This window comes from Anguilla anguilla, chromosome 3 (assembly GCF_013347855.1).
Source record: "Anguilla anguilla isolate fAngAng1 chromosome 3, fAngAng1.pri, whole genome shotgun sequence".
Classification (NCBI taxonomy): domain Eukaryota; kingdom Metazoa; phylum Chordata; class Actinopteri; order Anguilliformes; family Anguillidae; genus Anguilla; species Anguilla anguilla.
This window is the reverse complement of record NC_049203.1, coordinates 54,397,028-54,416,443: the sequence shown is the minus strand read 5'-3', so window position 1 is coordinate 54,416,443 and position 19,416 is coordinate 54,397,028. Positions and strand designations below refer to the sequence as shown.

The following is a 19,416-nucleotide window of genomic DNA, read 5'->3' as shown; positions in this document are numbered from 1 at the left end:
AAGATTTTTACTGCAGGAACAGGCATTCTCTAACTCACCTCTGTTGCATAACACATGAAAAACTCCAAGAAGCACATCGTTTCTAGAACATTCCTTGCATACTCCACTCTTGCGTACGCGCTCTGGTCCTTTTACAACCTCAGCTGGTCGTAATCACTTCCCTCCAGAGGTGTACGAGGACATTTCTTTCCCTGCTTAACCAAATGCGGCGATTATCGTGTCATTGATTCACGAGGGCGGGTCCGTAATAGCGAGCCCCCTTTGTGGTAAAATGGAAACGGGGCTCCAAATCGCTCGGGCCTTCCTTCGGCGGCTGCCTTTGAGTGAGCTGATTAGAACCCCGCCTGGACGAGGCCTTTGCCGCCGTATTCCCGCGTACCTAAAAAAAAAAGAGGCCCTGTTTTTAGCGCTCGCTGCCGCCGGCGGTTTAAAGGAACGCTAGCCAGTGAAGAGCCGGCCGTCTGGAGCGCGGCGCTTTAGTGTGGGGCTGCCCGGCTCCAGGAGAGACCCGTGCGGCCCGAGCGCTCCCAGCAGGTTTTAAAGCGATTGGCCTTTGTGGAGGCGCAGGGCTCGTTGCGCCGCTCGCGCGAGGGTCCCGCTGGCCGCGCGCGGAAGGCGATCTGGCGGCGGTTCTGTTCCGTTCGCTCGAGGCTACGCCGCGTAAATGTGGCAATCTCTTGGAGGAACCGAAGGCTCGAAATCTTCTCAGTGATCACCACTCACCCCCTGCGGCCTACCGTGGTGTCATGACCAGTGCTGTACTGTGTAGCCCTACATACACTGGCACACACACACGCACGCACACACACACACACACACACACACACAGAGTTAGAAACCCATACAGCCAGAGCCTGATTGCATGATTTGGTGTACTGTTGAAACATCGCTAAAGTGATGCATCCTCATCACAGTTGCCCTGAACGTTTATTTTGATGAACCCCCAAACCCCCCCCCCCCACGCCCCCCCTCGCCGTGAGCGACGTGTCTTTGAGGGAAGCCGCGCCGTTTCGTTCCTTAATGAGCTCCAGTCTCATCGCCCAAACAGCTGCAACTTTAGCGCAGTTTGCTCCGTCTCTGGGTTTTTTTTTTTTTTTGTTTTTCTCTTCATTAGTGACAGTCGGGCTAATGAAGTAGAGCGAGGCGGAGGCTATGGTGAGTGTAATGGGGAGCGAGCTAATCGCTTCGTGGAGAAGAGAAGCCCTTTAGCAGGGCCTGCGGTCCGAGCGGCGGGTGGACCCTCCGTCCCGCCCACGCCAGGTGTCACCGGGGGCGCTTGGCGGTGGGGGGAAGGGGGAGCGGCGATCTCCGCTGAAAAGGCATGGCCGCCCGTGTAGGATCAACAAGATGGTGTATAGCGGATTTTTCAGCCTTCTATTCCTGTTGCTTGGGAGGAGGATTGGCCTGTTTACATGCACCCCTCCCCCCCTCTGGTTTTCCTAGACTACATAACAAAAGCAACCCAAACATCCGATCTGAATTTCACCTGTGTTGAGGCACATTAGACACTTAAATCTTACATATTGAGTTAGCCTACATAATGGAGCATTTCTGTTTTACTGAAGGTTGATGATGTGGTCTTCTATGTTTTGTTGAATATGCATTGCCCTGTGTGTCTGCACGTGCAGTGTTTGTAAGGACTGTGTTTCCTTTTGCAGTACTATAAGTGCGGAGGCCAGTATGCTTTAGTCGCTGTGGGGACCCTGTCTGCGTACACAGCATTCACCATAGCAGTCACTCAGTGGAGGTATGGAGGCCCTGTCCTTTGACTTTTAAAAATTTTTATGGTGCTTGCGCATCTGTGTGTGTGCGTGCGCGTGTGTGTGTGCGTGCGTGCGTGCGTGCGTACGAGCGTGTGCGCTTGAGTCTGTGTGCATTGCACATGCGCGAGAAGTGTGTGTGTTTGTGCTCATGTCCTTGTGCACTGTATGTGTGCTTGTGCTATTGTATGTGAATGTGCATGTACATGTGCTTGTGTACAGTTGTGTACCCTCTGTCCATATGTACGTGTGCCTGTGTTAGTGTGTGTGCTTGTGCACAGTTGTATACCCTCTGTCCATATGTACGTGTGCCTGTGTTAGTGTGTGTGCTTGTGCACAGTTGTGTACCCTCTGTCCATATGTACGTGTGCGTGCGCGGGTCCACCCCCTCATCCCCCTGTGCGTCTTGTGTTCAGGACCCGCTTCAGGATAGAGATGAACAAAGCAGACAACGAGGCCGGAAACGCCGCCATCGACTCGCTGCTCAATTACGAGACCGTGAAGGTGAGGCCGTTTCCCCCTCCCCCCCCCCCCTCCTCCTCCGCAGCGTCACCTCCCTGAACCGCACGTGGGCCCGTGTAAATATTAACCTCTCCCGTAACTGCTATCTGTTACGCCACAGCATGCGCCGTGGGGCGCGTTTGCATGGGGAGTTTTTAGCACCTGGCTTAAGCCGTCATTTGTCATTTGTCTCAGACTGAAAGCTGATTGGTTGTGTTTCCTTCCACCGCTTAGCTTGTACATTGGATACGGAGCAGTTCCCCCTACCCCCCCCCCCAACATCTTAGGCCACTTTTGTTACCCAATCTAGGTTATTAGCGAGCGTCTCTCCCTCATTCAGCCGGATGTATTTCGTGCGCCATTTGGTTCTGTGTCACCGGTGTTGTTTGCTGTCGGCGCGGCAGGTTTTAGCATCGCTGTAAGCCGGTGTGCATGTTTAATTGGATCTCCCGCCCACTCAAAATCCGTTCCGCCAGCACGAAAACCTTCCTCTCGTCTCCTCTGCGCATTCTCCTTGTTCTCCCCGTGAGCTGCATCCGTCATCCCAGCACAGAGCCTCGGCTGAAACCCTACCTCAGCCGCGCTACAGCGCGCGTAGCACACTCTGAACGCTCGCTCCTACGTGCTCACTGTGCATCTGTTCCACATAGCAACTCTGGGTTATAACGGCTAAAAATGTTTCTGATGAATAATAATCATTTCTCCTTTGGATTTTTTTTATATTGATGTGGCTGCTTTCCTCTCTCACTCCTGTCTACAGATGAAGTTGAGCTCCATAATGTTTGGGACAAAGACTTTTTTTTTTTTCCTTTCTTTCTTTTCTTTTCATTTGAACACATTCAGTGTTGCACATTCTCAGCTTTTATTTAAGGATGTTTTTGTACACTTTGGTTTCACCATGTAGAAATTACAGCACTTTAAATGATACCTCTTTTCAGGCACTATAGAAGCAGTTGAACACCCCTGACTAATCAGACACACCTGTGAAGCCATTTGTCCCAACATTATGGTACCCTGAAATTTGGGGGGCTATGTAATGAAAGTGCCATAAATGTCTAAATGTATAAAAATACCCTTTAATAAAAGCTGCGAATCTGCACTTTAACTGCATGCGATTTGTTTAATTACAACATTATGGAGCTCACTGTAGATTTCAGATAATGGAAAATTAAGATTGTGCTGCTCCTGCTGCATGGTTTGCATAAACCATTATAGCATTTTGGAGAAACTGATGCCCTGTAAGGAAAATCTTTTACTCTTATAAATTTATGAGCCGGAGTATTATACAGAGGCCTTCTCTTTGCTGTACGCGCTTTATAATAACTAAAGCAGGCAATGTCCGTGTTAGTCCGCAAGTTCAAATTTAGTATTTCTGTCACTGAACCCCAGCCCCACCCCCCAGCCAGCTTGGAGCTGTGTCTGCAGATTTAAGGCTTTAGCTACAGTGTCTCTTCATACAGCCTTGTCTCCTTTCTCTGGGAAAAAATGCAGACATTTTCTTTCTGTTTTGTTTCAAGTATTTCAACAACGAGAAGTACGAGGCAGAGAAGTACGATGGGTACCTTAAGGTCTATGAGTCGTCGTCCCTGAAGACCACGTCTACACTGGCCATGTTGAACTTCGGTCAGAGCGCCATCTTCAGCATAGGCCTCACCTCCATCATGGTGCTGGCCAGCAATGGCATCATGGCCGGTAAGACCCTTCTTTATCCGATTGCGCCAGCAAGGGAGGCATTAGTTCTGTCACCAAAGCGATTTAGCAGCTAAGCCTTGTGGGTAATAGGATGGGAAAGGCACCTGCTTGGCTGCAGTAATGGAAGGTGCAGTGTGACAAGGTGGAGAATGGCACTTACTGGTACCGGGGTGATTTAAGTACATATGGCTCCTGCAGTATGAACAAACTGGCCATACGTAGGCAACATACTACAGAGTGCTTAGGTGTATGCTTCAATTCCATATGCTCTTGTACACTTTTGGGTTTCATTTTCACAGTATTGTAAACACTTCAGGTTTAAGAAACCATTGGTTGGCAACACATACCAATGTGCTCTAAATGTATGCAGGCAGCCAACAAACATTTTAAATACAAACAAATCAGTCTTAGTAGTGACCAGAGGGTATGAAGATGGTTTCCAACCACTTTCAGCTCTGTGAATGTGATGGACCTGTTTTGTTCTCCACACTGGAATGGATGTGCAGTAGAACCTCGGTGATACGTGTTCTTTGGGAATAGGATTTGTTTGTTAATAGCTGAAAAAATGCTTGCAAAATCCTGCTTTTTCATAAACAGAAGCAATATACAAAATGCAAGATAATGTTATGAGGAATTTAGTCTGTTTGTGTTCATTAAAGAGAAACTGGAAGCTATTGACCAAGAAAAGCATGAGGATACAACAATCTAGTGGTAGGATTCTAGTGAGGGAGTATTTAAAGGGGAGCAGCGGCCTTGGGACAGGCAGGCCTTATGACTTCACCCAGCTCAGGTTAAAACGCTTCTAGCACTGTTGATAAATGCCTGTGTTTATGTGTCAGGGTGCTCATTAAGACATGTTTCATTGTCCGTGAGAAGGGTATCTTTGTTTTTGTTCCATTATGTTGTTCCCTCAGAAACTTTCCAAAGTCAAAAATCCAAAATATCCAAACTCACAGATTTCAGTTTGACCAAACACAAAATTATAGTAGGAAGAGTGTATTTCCAGTCTTTTAATCATTGGACAGTGTGACCTTCATTTAATATGTGCCTTTTTTACATCATAATAATATACGTATTGTATAATGTGGATAATATTAGTATGTATTTTATAATGAGAAGGGCTAAAAGGAGTAATTTTGTTATGCTAATTGCAGGTTTATTCCAAGTTTGGTTGTGAGTTGCATATCTGTGGTTCTACTGTATTATGTTCACAATGTATAAAAATCTGTGTATTCACATTGTTATTACTGGTTTGCTGGAAGCAGAAGAAGCCAGTTGGCTTAATGTAGACTGAAAGGGGAGGGCCTTTTGTCTAGGGGGACGTTAATGGTTTTTTGACGCTGCTGTCTGCAGGCACAATGACAGTGGGGGACCTGGTGATGGTGAATGGGCTGCTATTCCAGCTCTCCCTCCCTCTCAATTTCCTGGGCACAGTGTACAGGGAGACCAGGCAGGCCCTCATCGACATGAACACCCTCTTCACCCTGCTCAGCGTCGACACCAAGATCAAGGTACGGCCAGCCCTCCCATTTCCCTGGCTCTCCAGCCTGGTGACAGGCTACCTGTGTGTTACTGAGCAGAGCCGGCCGTAGGGTCTGTCTTCACTAGCCACCGAGAGCAGCGTAGACGAAAGGGCCTCCTCATCAGACCGGGTGGAAATGACTCTTTGGATCTTTAACAGTGTTTTATTTCTTACTCAAATGTCAAGAAGAGTCAGTTATACAGGTTGATTGATTGAGTGACAGTCTTCTAAAAAAAAAAAAAATTAAAAAAAAAAGCTTCTTCGTGACCCTCTTTTCCATTGCCGTTGCATTTGTCAAATATTTCTGAACCTATAATCAAGGTTGTTTCCACAATACAAAAAAAATATATACTGTCAAGAACCGTTGTATTTGGTGTAGCAACGTGAACGAAATGACGGGGTGTCAGGGCTGGACGATAAACCGTAACAACAATTATCAAATATTTTGGAGCGCAATAATCATTGGCGCCATGCGGCATGTTGGCTTCTTCTCGTCCTTTTTTCCCCCCTGTAATTATACCCTGTGCACTTGTGAACCTCCAAACTTCAGAGGTAATGTGACATGCTTCTGGAGGGGAAAAAAAAAAAATCACTCCTGTCGTTTGGGCGTTGATGTGACAGCCTGTCGGAAGTACGCCCATGCAGGGTCCATGTGATCAAAACGCATCACATGATCACATGGAAGCCGAATGGCCTTGCTGATAATTAGCTGTCATTCCCACCACTAATGGGTACCAATAGTGATGTCCCCCACCAGAAGCATTTCATGTGACTTGTGCAGTTTGGAGGTTCACTATTACAGCTAGTATGATGACAGAAAAAAAGACAAAAAATCTGATATATCCAACAGCAGCAATTATTCCACTCAAAAAATATTTGACAGTTATTGTTTATCACGCGGGATGTGTGACAGAAACAAAATTGATAGCCGTCATAGTTAATATTTTTATGAATATAAGTCTGCAAACCTAATGTAAGTACAGTACTGTTCAGATTTATTCTCAGACATGTGGACATTTGAACTTGTGCCTTGATTCGTCATTAGTGATTTTCTCCCGTTCCATTACGATTTCAGCACATTAGCACCATTAAAAGATGAGGAAAATCTGTCTTGGATGTCGTGAAAAGTCTTTAGGTCCTCGAGAGCACAGATGGCGTAATAAGTTTCCAGATTCCAGATATGGCTGAACCCTTCATATAGCACCTTCCAAGAGTGACGTCCACACGGGCCAATTATCTGTTTCTCTTTCAGTTAATTGTTTAAAGTCAATAAGGCGCCGTATTCTGAAACTGGATGTCACTGCTCTTGCGGAATGCGGGTACGATAAATATTCTCCACGCAGGCGAGATGAAATTCTCCACTGTAAATATCTGCTGTTTGAGCAAGGCTGTGATCTGGCAAATCTTTATTGTTTTGCCAAAAAAAAAGAAAGGAGCTAAAAATAAAATGGTGGCGGCGTCAGGGGGTGGTAAAAAGTGCCGTGTGATGGGGCTTATTTTTTCGCCGAGCTTGTTTGTATGCAGCCCTGTAATTACCGCGCTGAAAATTTGTCCGCTTGTTTCCGCCGATCGGTAATGGCGGCTCATTGTGGCTCTCTGTGTGGTGGCACAGCACATCAAGCAATTACTGACCCGCTAATATGATTTTGAATGAATGTGGATGAATAATGAGTATAAATTCTAATAACGCTCTGCTTCTCTCCACTCTCCTCACTCCCCGCCCCCCCCCCCCCCCCCCCCCCCCCCCCCCCCCAATGCTGGAATTCTAATATTCTGCAGAACTAAATTCAGCAGTTCACTGATATATTTTGTGAGGCTGGTCTGTGACTTGCGCAGTCAGATTATTACCATTGTATTTTGTGTATTCATTTATTTATTTATTTTTGTTAGTTACCAATATGCTGTATTATACATGTAACAAATTTAATGGTGTGAAACATTTTGGACCTATAGCGGTCATCATCTGATACAAGTTGAGGTCAAAGCATTGTTTAGCACAATTAAATTTGTTAACAGAATGCACTACCCAGCAGCCCATGCTGTCAGGTTCTTTAGCCATGTGCCTTTTGTCCCCATAGGAGAAAGAGTTGGCCCCGCCCCTCTTGGTCACACCCCAGGAAGCCACCATCAGGTTTGAGGACGTGTACTTTGAGTACCTGGAGGGACAGAAGGTGCTCAATGGGTTGTCCTTCGAAGTGCCTGCCGGCAAGAAGGTGGCCATTGTCGGTGGCAGTGGGTCCGGGTAGGTGTCCTCCACAACTTGTTCCTCTTCCAGGCCCCCAGGAGGGGTTTTGCGTTTTATGAGGTAGTCATCAACCAAGGGCAACCAGGTCGAAAAACGGTTTCATTGTCATCAAATTGTAACTGTTCACCATGGGGACCAAGCTTACAAAGAAGCTTTAGAGGGGGATTTTTGATCGGGTCCTCTTTTTTTCTGTGTGAATAATTCAAGTGCAAAGTGCGTTGTGCTTCTCTGTGATGACTGGCGGTCTGAGGGCGGAACAGAGAACAGGCCTTGAAGCCTCACACGTGAATCCAGAGCCTGACGAACGAGTCTGTGCACTCATCCACTGCACCCACCCACCAGCCCCCCCCCCAGCATATACCCACCTCCTAGAGCGAGATGATGTAATGGTTTGTGATTAAAAGCCTGTGATCATTGATGGCCAATTCCTACAGCACACTAATTAAATTTATAACCGTACACATGTGTTGCCTTACATTTTTTTTGTGAACAATTGTTTTATTAACACTTTGTAGGTACAACTGAGAAAATACATATATTTTTTAGTCCCTCTATAAACCCTCCACCCCACCCTCCTCAACATATGAGGTTTTATTTATTGTTTTGTTTTTTATCCCATTAATTTTGCATTGTTAAATTAGCGATCGATATTTCAGGCTCAGCAGTATGATTTTGGGGCTTGCGTGTGTATGTATGCGGGGGTGTTGGGGGTTGGGGGGTTGGGTGTGGGCACGTGTAAAGGGTTAACGCTGTGTCGCAGGAAGGGTCTTGTTCGTTGAGCGGTTTTCTCCCATCCAGCTAGATGCACAGTTGTCACCCGGTGCTTTTGATATTTTCCATCCAGTCCACCCCATGGTAACCACTTGTGCAGGTTCTGTGCAGCGCCATAGGGTAAACAAGCCTGTTGCTGCAGAGCTATTCCTCCATTATCTCTAAAATACGCCCCGTGTTCCGAGCCTCTCTTACCCCCTGCCTGGGGTCAGCGGCCCTCTTCTATAACCTCCATTGTGCGGGGTGCATGCTGTCTGCTCTCATTACATCCATTAATCCCCCCCCCCCCAGAGTTAGGTGTGATGGGTTTCGCCCCTCTCGTTTCAGTAAGAGCACCATTGTGAGATTGCTGTTCCGCTTCTACGAGCCACAGAAGGGAAATATCTACATCGGCGGGCAGAACATTCGGGACGTGAGCCTGGACAGCCTGAGGAAGGCAGTGGGTGTCGTACCACAGGTGGGTGAGAGAGCGATTTACATCCCAGGTTCGAGCGGGGCTTTTAAATGACTGGCGACCGGGCTACTAGCATCCCTGTGCTGTGTCCTGTATGGAGATCACAGACGGCGTCTTACCTACCTGCCGATGGCCATGCGCAGGGAAACTCGTTTTATCCTTGTGTTGTTAAACAGGTTAGCACTTTCTGTACCAGTAAAGTAGTTGGGTTAACAGGTTTAACAGTTACCGGACCTCAAAGGACCCGTATCTTCACTATCATTAACATTTTTTCCTTGTCCCAAAGTAAATCATGTCATTAGTTTCATCCTAAAACAGTCTATAATTTACCTAGCTGATTGAGTAAGTGATTGAAAAAAGACAGGTCGATAGATCTATAGATAAATCGATGGTTGGATGAATAGTTTGATCGAAAGGTCATTAAATGTACTTTTAAGGTAGGTTTTTATTTGAAGAATCTTAAGAGTAGCATTTTGTTTGTAATGAAAGCTGTCACTTGGTTTCATTCACAACCTTTGTATCTTTGGTTTATGCAAAACTCTGAGAAATGTTCAGTATACTTCATAGTGCCCATACATACTCACAGGACATGGATCCCTTGGTTCATTCCAGCCCTTCGTACAGTACACTCTGTCTGCCACATTAACAGCTTCAAGAAAAAGAACAAAATGTTTCACACCAATGCCATACTTTAATGAGTAGTCCCACTTTCAAAAACCCACAGGGTCAAAAATTACAGGTAAAAAAAATTCTGAACAAAAGCATCCAATTTCACCCATCTCTAGTAGTTGTCTTGTCTTAACCACCGAATTTGCGATTCTTCCTCAAACAGTTAACACAGTACCTGCAATGCTCCACACAATTGCAGAAGTCTTAAGCTGACATGTTATCTTGTTATATGTGAACTCCAATTTTAACTAAAAACACAATGACAAACAAAAGCCCAAATACAGCTCAAATGAAAGCTTCAAACATTATTACAACGCCACACTCTGCCCTTTGTGACGTGGAATATTTGCAGTTCTTCAGAATGGCCAATTTAACTTGGCTGAGCAAGTGTACATTTGTGCCTTCTCACCTTGAAGTGCTATGCACCAAAAATAAAAGGTTTCAGAAAAACACAGCACAAATCCTTAAACATGCTTTGAAAAAAATGTTGAGAGGTTTCGTCCTGTGACAGAAAATAAAGCAGTGGAAAAAAATAATTACATCTCTAGACAAATGCATCTATTGTGCCAAGTTGTTGTGTCAGTGAGGCATTTGTAGATAAAATTATACACTGTAGGTCTCCAACTCTTCCCCCCTTATCCTTTTTTATTGCCCACTTGTATAGTGCCTTCCATGAAGGGTACACTGTGCCCTGTAGTGTGCCATTTAATTTAACTCTCCAAGGTGTTTAGGCTTGTCATTGAATGTGCTGTAATGTCATTTTTACAGAGCTTAAAGACCTGCCTTCTCCACATAGTGGTAAACACAAATGCATTTTTGGCCCCAAACTGTTAGAACACTTCCCTGAAGTATCTGTAATGCCTGGTATATTAGGCCTGGCATGCGACTTTGGTTGTGCTTCCATGTCACGGTATTTCACAGGATGCGGTGCTGTTCCACAACACCATCTACTACAACCTGCAGTACGGGAACATTCACGCCACGCCCGAGGAGGTATATAAAACGGCCCAGCTGGCGGGCATTCACGACGCCATTCTCAGAATGCCTCATGGGTACGAGACCCAGGTGGGAGAGAGAGGCCTCAAGTTGTCAGGTTGGTCAAGCTTTCGTCAAGAGAGGCTTTTTTATCTTCTCAGCAAGTGCCTTACGGCAGTCAAGTGTCACAGTGGGATTTGGGTGATGTAGTTTTACAGCAGTTGGGTTTGGGTGATGTGGTTTTAAAGCATTGGGGTTTGGGTGATGTAGTTTTTAATGCCGTGGGGTTTGGGTGCTGTAGATTTTGAAGCAGTGCAGTTTGGGTGATGTAGTTCTTAAGGCAGTGATGCCATGAATGTCAGGAGACCGATTGACATTGCAAGTGTGTTGGTTACAGGGGGAGAGAAGCAGCGTGTGGCCATCGCCCGGGCCGTCCTGAAGAACCCTCCCATCCTGCTGTACGATGAGGCCACGTCCTCCCTGGACTCCATTACGGAGGAGGTGGGTGGATTTAAGGGGGGCGCGTGCAAGGCTTACTCCGCCATACATCAGTGGGCCCCTCTAAGGGCCACAGTCTGAAGATGTGCTGCATTAGGCTACTTCAGCCAATTGGTGTTCACTAGTATTCAAAACCTGACTGGCATTTATGTTGATATGCACGCACACACACACGCACCCATGCACACGCACGCACGCACGCACGCACGCACGCACACATGCACACACACCCCAAAATTATACTGCTCAAACGTGTTGAAAAACACACACAAGTATATTTATTCTACATATAAGGGCTGGGCTTTGAGAATGAACACATTATCTGGTGCAATTAATCAACCCAATGCATTTGTTGAAAGAAAAATGAGAATAACCGTAAGAAAACTTTATTATAATAAGAAAAGGCTATTTATAATAAATAAATAGTACAAAGGCACGATAAGGTATCAGCAGCGCATTTGCACAGACCTCAGGGGAAGCGGCATGTTGACTTTGGTATTAAGATAAAAAAATAAGAAAAAAAAACAGGCAATGTGACAAAGCTATCATTGTGAGGAGAGCTTAATTTCATACAACGACAGCGTGGCAAGTACGAGCTGTCACTTATTAACTTGGTGTTCAAGTTAAGCAAGCAAACTGGCGAAACAGATAATGCAAAAGGAGAGAGTATCAGCATGTGGCCATTGTGCTCCCGAGTGATTCATTCAAATCTTTCCTTCTTTAATTAAAAAAGCACATTTTTATTTTGTCAAAGGTTCAGATTTGAGCAAATGCGTGCTGCGTTCTGAGCAGTGAAGTCGGTGTGATTCCATATTAAATGCTGCTATGTTGGAATTCATTTAATAAGAAAGATAATCAGGTTACATCATGCTTGGAAAAAAACAGTATCTGATGAAAATATTGATTAATTATAATTCAGATAATAGGCTGCATTTCTGCACTTTCTATTCTTGTGTAGGCTGGATTTGAATTCAGTCACAGCAAACATTAATGTCAGTCTAGTATAAATCAGTAAACTGCTGGTAATGTTTGTTTTTGTGTGTGTGTGTGTGTGTGTGTGTGTGTGTCTGTAGGTTGAGGGTTGTGTGTTGTCATTTTGCCTTTTATAGTTTGCAGGTTGGTAGAGTATGCTGTATTTGAATTAATGAAAAATGAGAGCTGAAGAAATAGCTTATTTTTCGGTATGGATGTTTAACCTCAAGGCAGTTTTATTTGGAAATTCCTGTATCTTGGCCATTCATCTTCAAGGTGTTCATGTTGGGAAGAGATCTGTTCAGTAAATGCTGAATATATAGAGAAAATGGTGGGGGGTTTGAGAGCCGGTTGATGTTTAACCATCGCCAATTACACGGCTTACTGTTGAGATTAAAGTGACATCACCTGCTGCTGTGACTAATTTATGGGTAAACATGCCGACAGTGAACCTAGAGCTCCTCTCTGGGAGAAAACCATTATTATGCTGGCGTTCCCTGTGGAAACCTGGAGTTGGACCCCTTCTGAGCTGGAGAGGGAATTTTTGCTGGAGTTTGCCCCACATTAGCCTAATTCTGAAGCTGGGCACAAAATTGTTTGCATGTTTTACAATGCTTTGGCCTTCAGAGATCAAAAGTTCAGTCCGGGGGCCATTTTAATAGATTATTAATAATCTGCTGGTTGCTTCCTCGTGGCCGGGGCGACTGCACCTCAAAGCACAAACACATTTCTAAGCACTTCAGTGCAATTGTCTTTCTGCAGGACAGCCTTTTTGTGATTCAAGGTGACAGGGTATGTACTGCGCACCTCGGATAATGATTTGAAAGCAGTCAGCGCAGCAAAAAGGGATTGATCTCCCTAACAGCTTCGACGGACTCTGTGTCCAGATAAAAACGGAAGGGAAATATTTGCTTTTCCTCTGCAGTCGGACTGCAGGTTTCTGCCTGTGAGGGGAAAGAAAAAAAAAGAATTAGCATTCCTTAGAAATGGAGCCTCTCACTGCAGCCTTCAGTGGCCAGGCGCTTTGTGTGAACACAGGGGTCTGATACCGCAGATCCATACCGGCTCTCACAAGATATTAATAAGACATTAAGCTAGCGCTTGGAGCACCTCAGTACTCGTTCTACAATTTGACCATTTGTGCCTGGTGTGTATACTGGAAATGCTGTTTTTTTTTTTTATGGAAATAATACGACATTCAACATAGTGGATTATCTGATATATTTCGAAGGACAATGCAGCCTTATAGAAGAGCAGCCTAAAAAATAGTGGTCATGTTTGTAATCTTGTTATATTTCATGATCTTTAACCCATAATATTTCAGTAATCAATAGTGCACAAAGCTAAGCTGAGCTAGCCAAGTTTACTGATTATTCAGTATACAGGTAGGGCCAGGATAACCCCCCTCTTAAGTCTGCATCAGACTCCTGTTGAATGAGTATCTGTTCAGGCAGATAAAATGCAAAATGGATGGCACCTTGTGCACAGCGAGAGGAGATGCCATTTTCCAAATTCAACCGTTTGACCCAGCGCAATAAAATGAACCCAGTTCAGTTTTCCAATTCAATCATCAGTCAATTTTGCTTGTATTGTCTACTGCTGCACTGTTGTGTTGTAGACATTTATAACAATGAGGAAAGCAAGTTTGCAGATATGCCTGTGTGCGGTACTAAATGAGCATGCTAGCACCCAGCGCTGCTGCCCTGCGCTATTGCAACACGGTGGCAATGTGGCACTGTCAGTGCAGTGAGCTTGGCTTTCATATTGCTCAGCTAACAGTAGTAATGAACGGCCTTTATCAAACAGGCCTTCCCACAAGCCGTCATGTAAAACCCCATGTAATGCCATCAACGGCTTGCATGCTCAGTTGCTCACTTTTGATCTGTTACTTGGTGAGCTTGCTGAGGCAAGCTAATGACCATGTCTACAATGCTAGAGTGAACGATAGAATCTAGAAACATGGCGAAGCTTCAACTGAACAGAAAGTTATCATTTGACGCATAACTAAATCTTGCTTGTATGTAAATTTACCCCTTCGTACTCACACCCACTTAAAAATTTCCATGTCCTGTACATTTCTCATAACAATGGGCAGAGGTGTTTTTAAAAACCCAATGTAACTAAACCACCATATGTTTGTAAATAAAATAATTGGATCTACAGTTTATATGATGTTTATGAGAAGTATGTTTTCTCTCTTTTGCAAAAATGCTTGACACATTATGTAAAAATAGGCTGTAAGACTGTGCCAATGCTAAATGTTGAGCTGATGACTTGATTTCACATGTAATGGCAGCATCTGTATGTTTTCCTACATTGAGCTGACCGTTACTCCTTGTCATTCCAGAATATCTTGACCGCCATGAAAGAGATGGTGAAGTACAGGACTTCAATCTTCATTGCCCACAGACTGTCCACTGTGGTGGACGCCGATGAGATTATTGTGTTGAATGAGGTAAGTGAAATGACCGTTTAATTTGTAATTTTATGTCCACTGACATAGTTCACTAGTCTAACAAATTCTGTGTTGGTATACTCAATTTCATCCAAAAATCTTATTATTGCAGTATTGTTTTTGTTAATTGTTGGGCATCAGACTGTGGTATGCTTCAAATTTTTAGTACTTGATATTTTAATACACTTGTCACATGCAGAAAAAAATTAAATGGATTAGAACTTGTGAAGAATAAGATATGTCATAATGTCAGTAATTGCATAAAAATGTTTATTTTTATGCAATTAAACATTTGACTCAAGGAGTGTTTGGCTGATTTATTTGACCAGTTAAGTCTGAATTAATTGGCTGAATTTAGAGAGAGCGACGCCGCTGTTCTTATCCGTATAAAAAGGAAAAAAAAAAGAGAGAAACAAAACAAAAAAAAAAAGCTGCCAATCTTTATTCTTTTGGGTTCGCAGAAGGTAATGAATGCATTTTTAGAGGTCAGAGTCTCGCGCGTGGGAGGGATATGTACACTTTTCCGCTGCGCTTCCCAACTTGCGATTGCCGTCAGAATCGCTCTCGCGCTCCCAGCCCTTGTCGGCCATCTGTTTCCAGCGCTGTCATTGAGGAAATGCACGGTTTGTCCTCCGGTCCCGTTCCGAAGACGAGCGTGATGCGCGTGCGGCGAGAGTGGCATCCGCGGCGGCGGAAATCTGCGCGAAGCGATTCGCTCTTGAACGATGTTCCTGTACGGGTGTGTGCGTGCGCGCGCGCGTGAGTGTGTGTGTGTGTGTTTCTGTGTGGATATGCTTGTGTATGTGTGCGAGCTTTTGTGTACGTGTGTGGGCAAGTATGTGTGGTTGTTGTTTGTCAGGACAGGCGGGTGTCTAAGTGTAAGTGGCGGTGGAGGGGGGAGGGGGAGTTTGACATCTGAAGCTCAGAGAAACGAACACTGACGCGCGTTTTCCGTGTAATTGCGGTTATCCTTACTTTGTATCATTAGGATGACTATCATTATTATTTCCAATCACGGTAATCATAGTCATACGAGAAATAATATAGGGAAAAAAAAGAAACGCAGGCTGCATGTAAGTTGGCAGAGACAGCAGAAAGCAACGTTTGCCCCCCCCCCAACCCCCCCGGTTTGCGATTGTTTCTCGTTCGCAGCTGAAAAATAGCCGCTCCTCGCGTCAGATGGCTGGGATCAAAAAGGTCCCCGGGAAAAGGGAGGCATGTTTGCGCGCGGCGCCGGGGGACTCTCTGGTGTCAGGAGTTTGCCGAGCGCTCCAGGGTGCTCATTAAAATAATGAGTGGAGGTGCCGGGCGCATGCCTGCGTCGGAGACCCCTCTGTTTACCTCCCGCGCCTCCCCGCCACCGCGTGGGCAGCCGGGGCGGAAGGCCGGGCGGCCCGCACGCAGGGAGAGGCAGCGGTGTGGTGTGGTGCGGTGCGGTGTGGTGTGGTGTGGGGAGGAGGAGGAGGGGGGGGTGGGGATTGTAGTTTTCCCGGTAAGGTTTTAACCTCCATCTTGGAGAAGGTGAGGAATGGGGGGGGGTTGAGGTACAGTGTAGGGACGACGGCAAGGAGTGTTTGTGCATCTGGTCCCCTGTCACGTCCCTTCCCCCTTGCTGCTTCCAGTCAGCTGTGTATGGTCTCTGAAGACCGTCTCCCCCCCAGTTGACAACTCCTGATAGTGAAAAGAGAACCATACACAGACACTGCCCCTGTGGCATAAGCCCCATGGTCCATGCAGTAGTGAGTCCCCTGCTGACTCTGCTGTGGGTGGGGGTGGGTGGGTAGAAGTAAGTCAAAGTTAAGTGGTCTGTAAGTCCTGGTACTGGGACTGCTGCCCACTTACTGCTGGTGTGGCCATTTAGGATTCTTCTTCTTCTTCTTCAATCTCACGTTAGCCGTGTTATTCTCTCTCTCACTTTCTCTTTAAAGCTATACGACCTATCCCTCCCTCTGTCTCTCTTCATGTTTACCCTCCACGGTGTTTTGCCCAAGAGGGTCAGCACAGTAGATGCTCCAGAGAACCCCATATGTTGCCCAGGAGGGACTCCCTGATCTTCATCTGTCTGCCTCTTGTCTGAGAACAGATGGGCTAGATAAGGGTGTGGGGTCCGTTGTCATGTTGTAACTGTAGCTGTGCTGCTGGTGTCTCTCGCCTGCCAGGAATAATAGTCTGACTCATCTTTGACTGGTAGCTTAGGTCTCAAGGGACACATTAATTAATGCAATACTCGCCAAGCACCTTTGGAACTTTGGAATATGTATCTGCATGTAATCGCTTACACAAAAATAAAAAAAAATTAAAACTTTAGAAAGATCGATCCCAAAACTTTAGAAAGATTGTGGCGAAAGAAGGCCTTGTTGGTTTCATTTCTTTAGTCTGTACATGAGATGTGAATGTTCAGGCTGTGGCTGTTGCCATGGTTGACCGCCCCCCACCCCCCGGGGCTCTGTGCGTTTCAGGGGAAGATAGCGGAGCGGGGGAGCCACCACGACCTCCTGGCCATGCCCGGCAGCCTGTACTCGGACCTGTGGAACACGCAGAACAGCAAGATCCTCAACCGCAAGCCCTCGGCCGACACGGAGCCCGAGCGGCTCTCCCAGAAGGAGGAGGAGCGGAAGAAGCTGCAGGAGGAGATCCTGAACGGCGTGAAGGGCTGCGGGAACTGCTCCTGCTGAACCCGGCCCTCGGGTCGCGGGCCGAACGTCCCCGGCCGGGCCCCCCGCCACGCCCGCCGTCATTGCCCCGCCCCGCAGACTAGTCGGGGCCCCTCCCATATTAACATGGCCCAGCGCCTCATTCCAGCTGGGCCGTCCCACGTTTCCCACTCTCACCACTCCTACTGACAGCCCCACCCACTTTCCCCCCCTCCCCTCTGCAGCGCCCCCCTCAGGACGGGCAATTTCCAGTCACAACGGTGGAGGCTGAATTGTTTTTCAGTATCTGAATGATCTCCACATTCGGGGACCGGGGATAAATGAGGGTTGTTTTATGCATAGTTTGGCGGAATCAAGGTGAAACCAAGCTCATACACTATTTCCTTCTTCCACAGTGGTTCTTTTGGTCAAAAATAATGAAGGGTTTCATTTTTTTCTTTTACCATAGGAGACGGAAGACCCCTGAAGCTAAAGACCGTAAAGTTACATGCCTTCATATAGACATATCGCATAAGTTAATTCAACTTATTTTTAAATTATTTTTTTTCCATGTAATTGGGAACTCTTCACAGTAGGTAGTTGTTTTTATTATGGATGTGTACATAGCAATGTAATAAGACTGGTTGATTCTTGATGAAAATGCTCAAGCATCGTGTCCAATTATAATTGTTTGTGCAAATTTGCATTTGATAAGGCTATTAATTATGTCTGTGGCTTTTATTAAAAAGGTCATATGGTATTTTTCTCCAAAAAATAACAAACGCTTTACCTTGCTGTGTTTCTTGTATCGTCTAGTTTTTAAGATGATAAAATGCTTCATAAAGTGTGGTTACCCATGGGATCATTCTGTATCGAGAAGCTCCAAGACAAACAAGTGCCAAGAAGAGGGGAAAGATATGTTTTCTAAGTGTGGTTGCAGTATAGATTTACTTGTGACCTTCCAAACGATTGAAAATTAACATAACTATAGCAATTAATTTTTTAAGCAATGAAACGTAATAGAACAATGCAGCCAGAAAAGTTCTACAAGACTGTTCTGTCATCCGTTGCATTTAGACATTTAGGAACAATATGAAGGCAGTGATTGTACTTCAGGGGAAAAAAACTAGGCACATAAAGACATCAGTAAGGTACAGAGTATTGTAGTTCTGAACTAAAGTACCATGTGATCCATTTTTGGGATGAGATATGTCATATGTACTCAGGTCCCTGGTTAAACAAAGCACTGTGGTGGAAGGCACTATGCATGCACTGAGCACACGTTTGTTTTCCTTAACACCATTGTGTTGGGTGGAAATTGCGTAGCCTGAAACCTGAGGTACAACAGAGCCGACTGTGCTGATTGTAGTGTGGGGCTGTCGAGCAACAGGACTATGATGTATGTATATATGACTGCGCTGGAGCAAGAAAGTTGGTGTTTCTGCCAAAGACCTGATGAACGCAGAGTCCCACAGTGCTGGTTTTGCAGACTCATCCTGACTGCAGTTTGTGAATGCTGTTTGTCATAGGGCATTGTGCATTTGGACACACTGTTTCTTTGAGAGAGCCGAAATGGCGGTCCTCTATCAGCCTGTCATGCTGTGTCTGCCGTGTACGGAATTAAAGTATGTTGGACTTTGTCAGAGTTAATGTTCTGGATCCACCTTTGTCGGAGACACATGTTGAGATGCGGGGCAGCTGGTGGAGTGCACCCCTCCCCCTCACACACCCAAACGCACACAACATACAACACACACAAGCCATGCATCTGTTTTTCTCGAGGGTTATGTGTCCAGCTCCTTAACACAATTGCATTTTGTTTTTGTACCGTAGTACCTCACATTTAACTGCACTCCAAGTAATGGTCATGTTTGTAGTTACTGGTTTTACATTACATGTCAAGCTTTTTTCGTTTTCCGTGGATGAAAGTTAAAGGCTTGAATTGCACACTTTCCCCTCCAGAGTGGAACGGACAGAAAATGTACTGTTCATGGAGAGCGTACTGTGACATCTGTCATGAGCCATCACAAAGAGAAGTGTATTTCCTGAGATAAGATGGATGCTGAGAATTTTCCTAGTGTACAGTATTTTTTATGACATCTTGTATACTGTCGCAAAAGATGGGCTCCCTTCCCATTCTTATGGAAGTGGAAAAGAACAAAGTAAAATGCAAACAGTCACTTGCAAAAGTATTTTAAACTTAAATAGTTTTGTTGTCAGCTTTTCAAGTTCTTAAAAACAAAATGTGAAAACTGATGGGCTCTTGCCA

The 19,416-nt window shown here is 45.4% G+C and overlaps 1 protein-coding gene across 1 annotated transcript in view; it reads left to right on the top strand.

Moving 5' to 3' along the window:
* abcb7 (ATP-binding cassette, sub-family B (MDR/TAP), member 7) overlaps window positions 1–18,792 on the top strand; it is a 39,393-nt gene extending 20,601 nt beyond the window's left edge. Inside the window, exons 7-16 of the mRNA XM_035409822.1 lie at window positions 1,659–1,747; window positions 2,177–2,264; window positions 3,779–3,953; window positions 5,307–5,464; window positions 7,554–7,717; window positions 8,819–8,948; window positions 10,536–10,707; window positions 10,987–11,090; window positions 14,407–14,514; window positions 16,974–18,792. Coding sequence (XP_035265713.1) covers window positions 1,659–1,747; window positions 2,177–2,264; window positions 3,779–3,953; window positions 5,307–5,464; window positions 7,554–7,717; window positions 8,819–8,948; window positions 10,536–10,707; window positions 10,987–11,090; window positions 14,407–14,514; window positions 16,974–17,189 — 1,404 coding nt within the window. The 3' untranslated portion in view covers window positions 17,190–18,792. The remainder of the gene's footprint in view (window positions 1–1,658; window positions 1,748–2,176; window positions 2,265–3,778; window positions 3,954–5,306; window positions 5,465–7,553; window positions 7,718–8,818; window positions 8,949–10,535; window positions 10,708–10,986; window positions 11,091–14,406; window positions 14,515–16,973) is intronic.
* The last annotated feature ends 624 nt before the right edge of the window (window positions 18,793–19,416 follow it).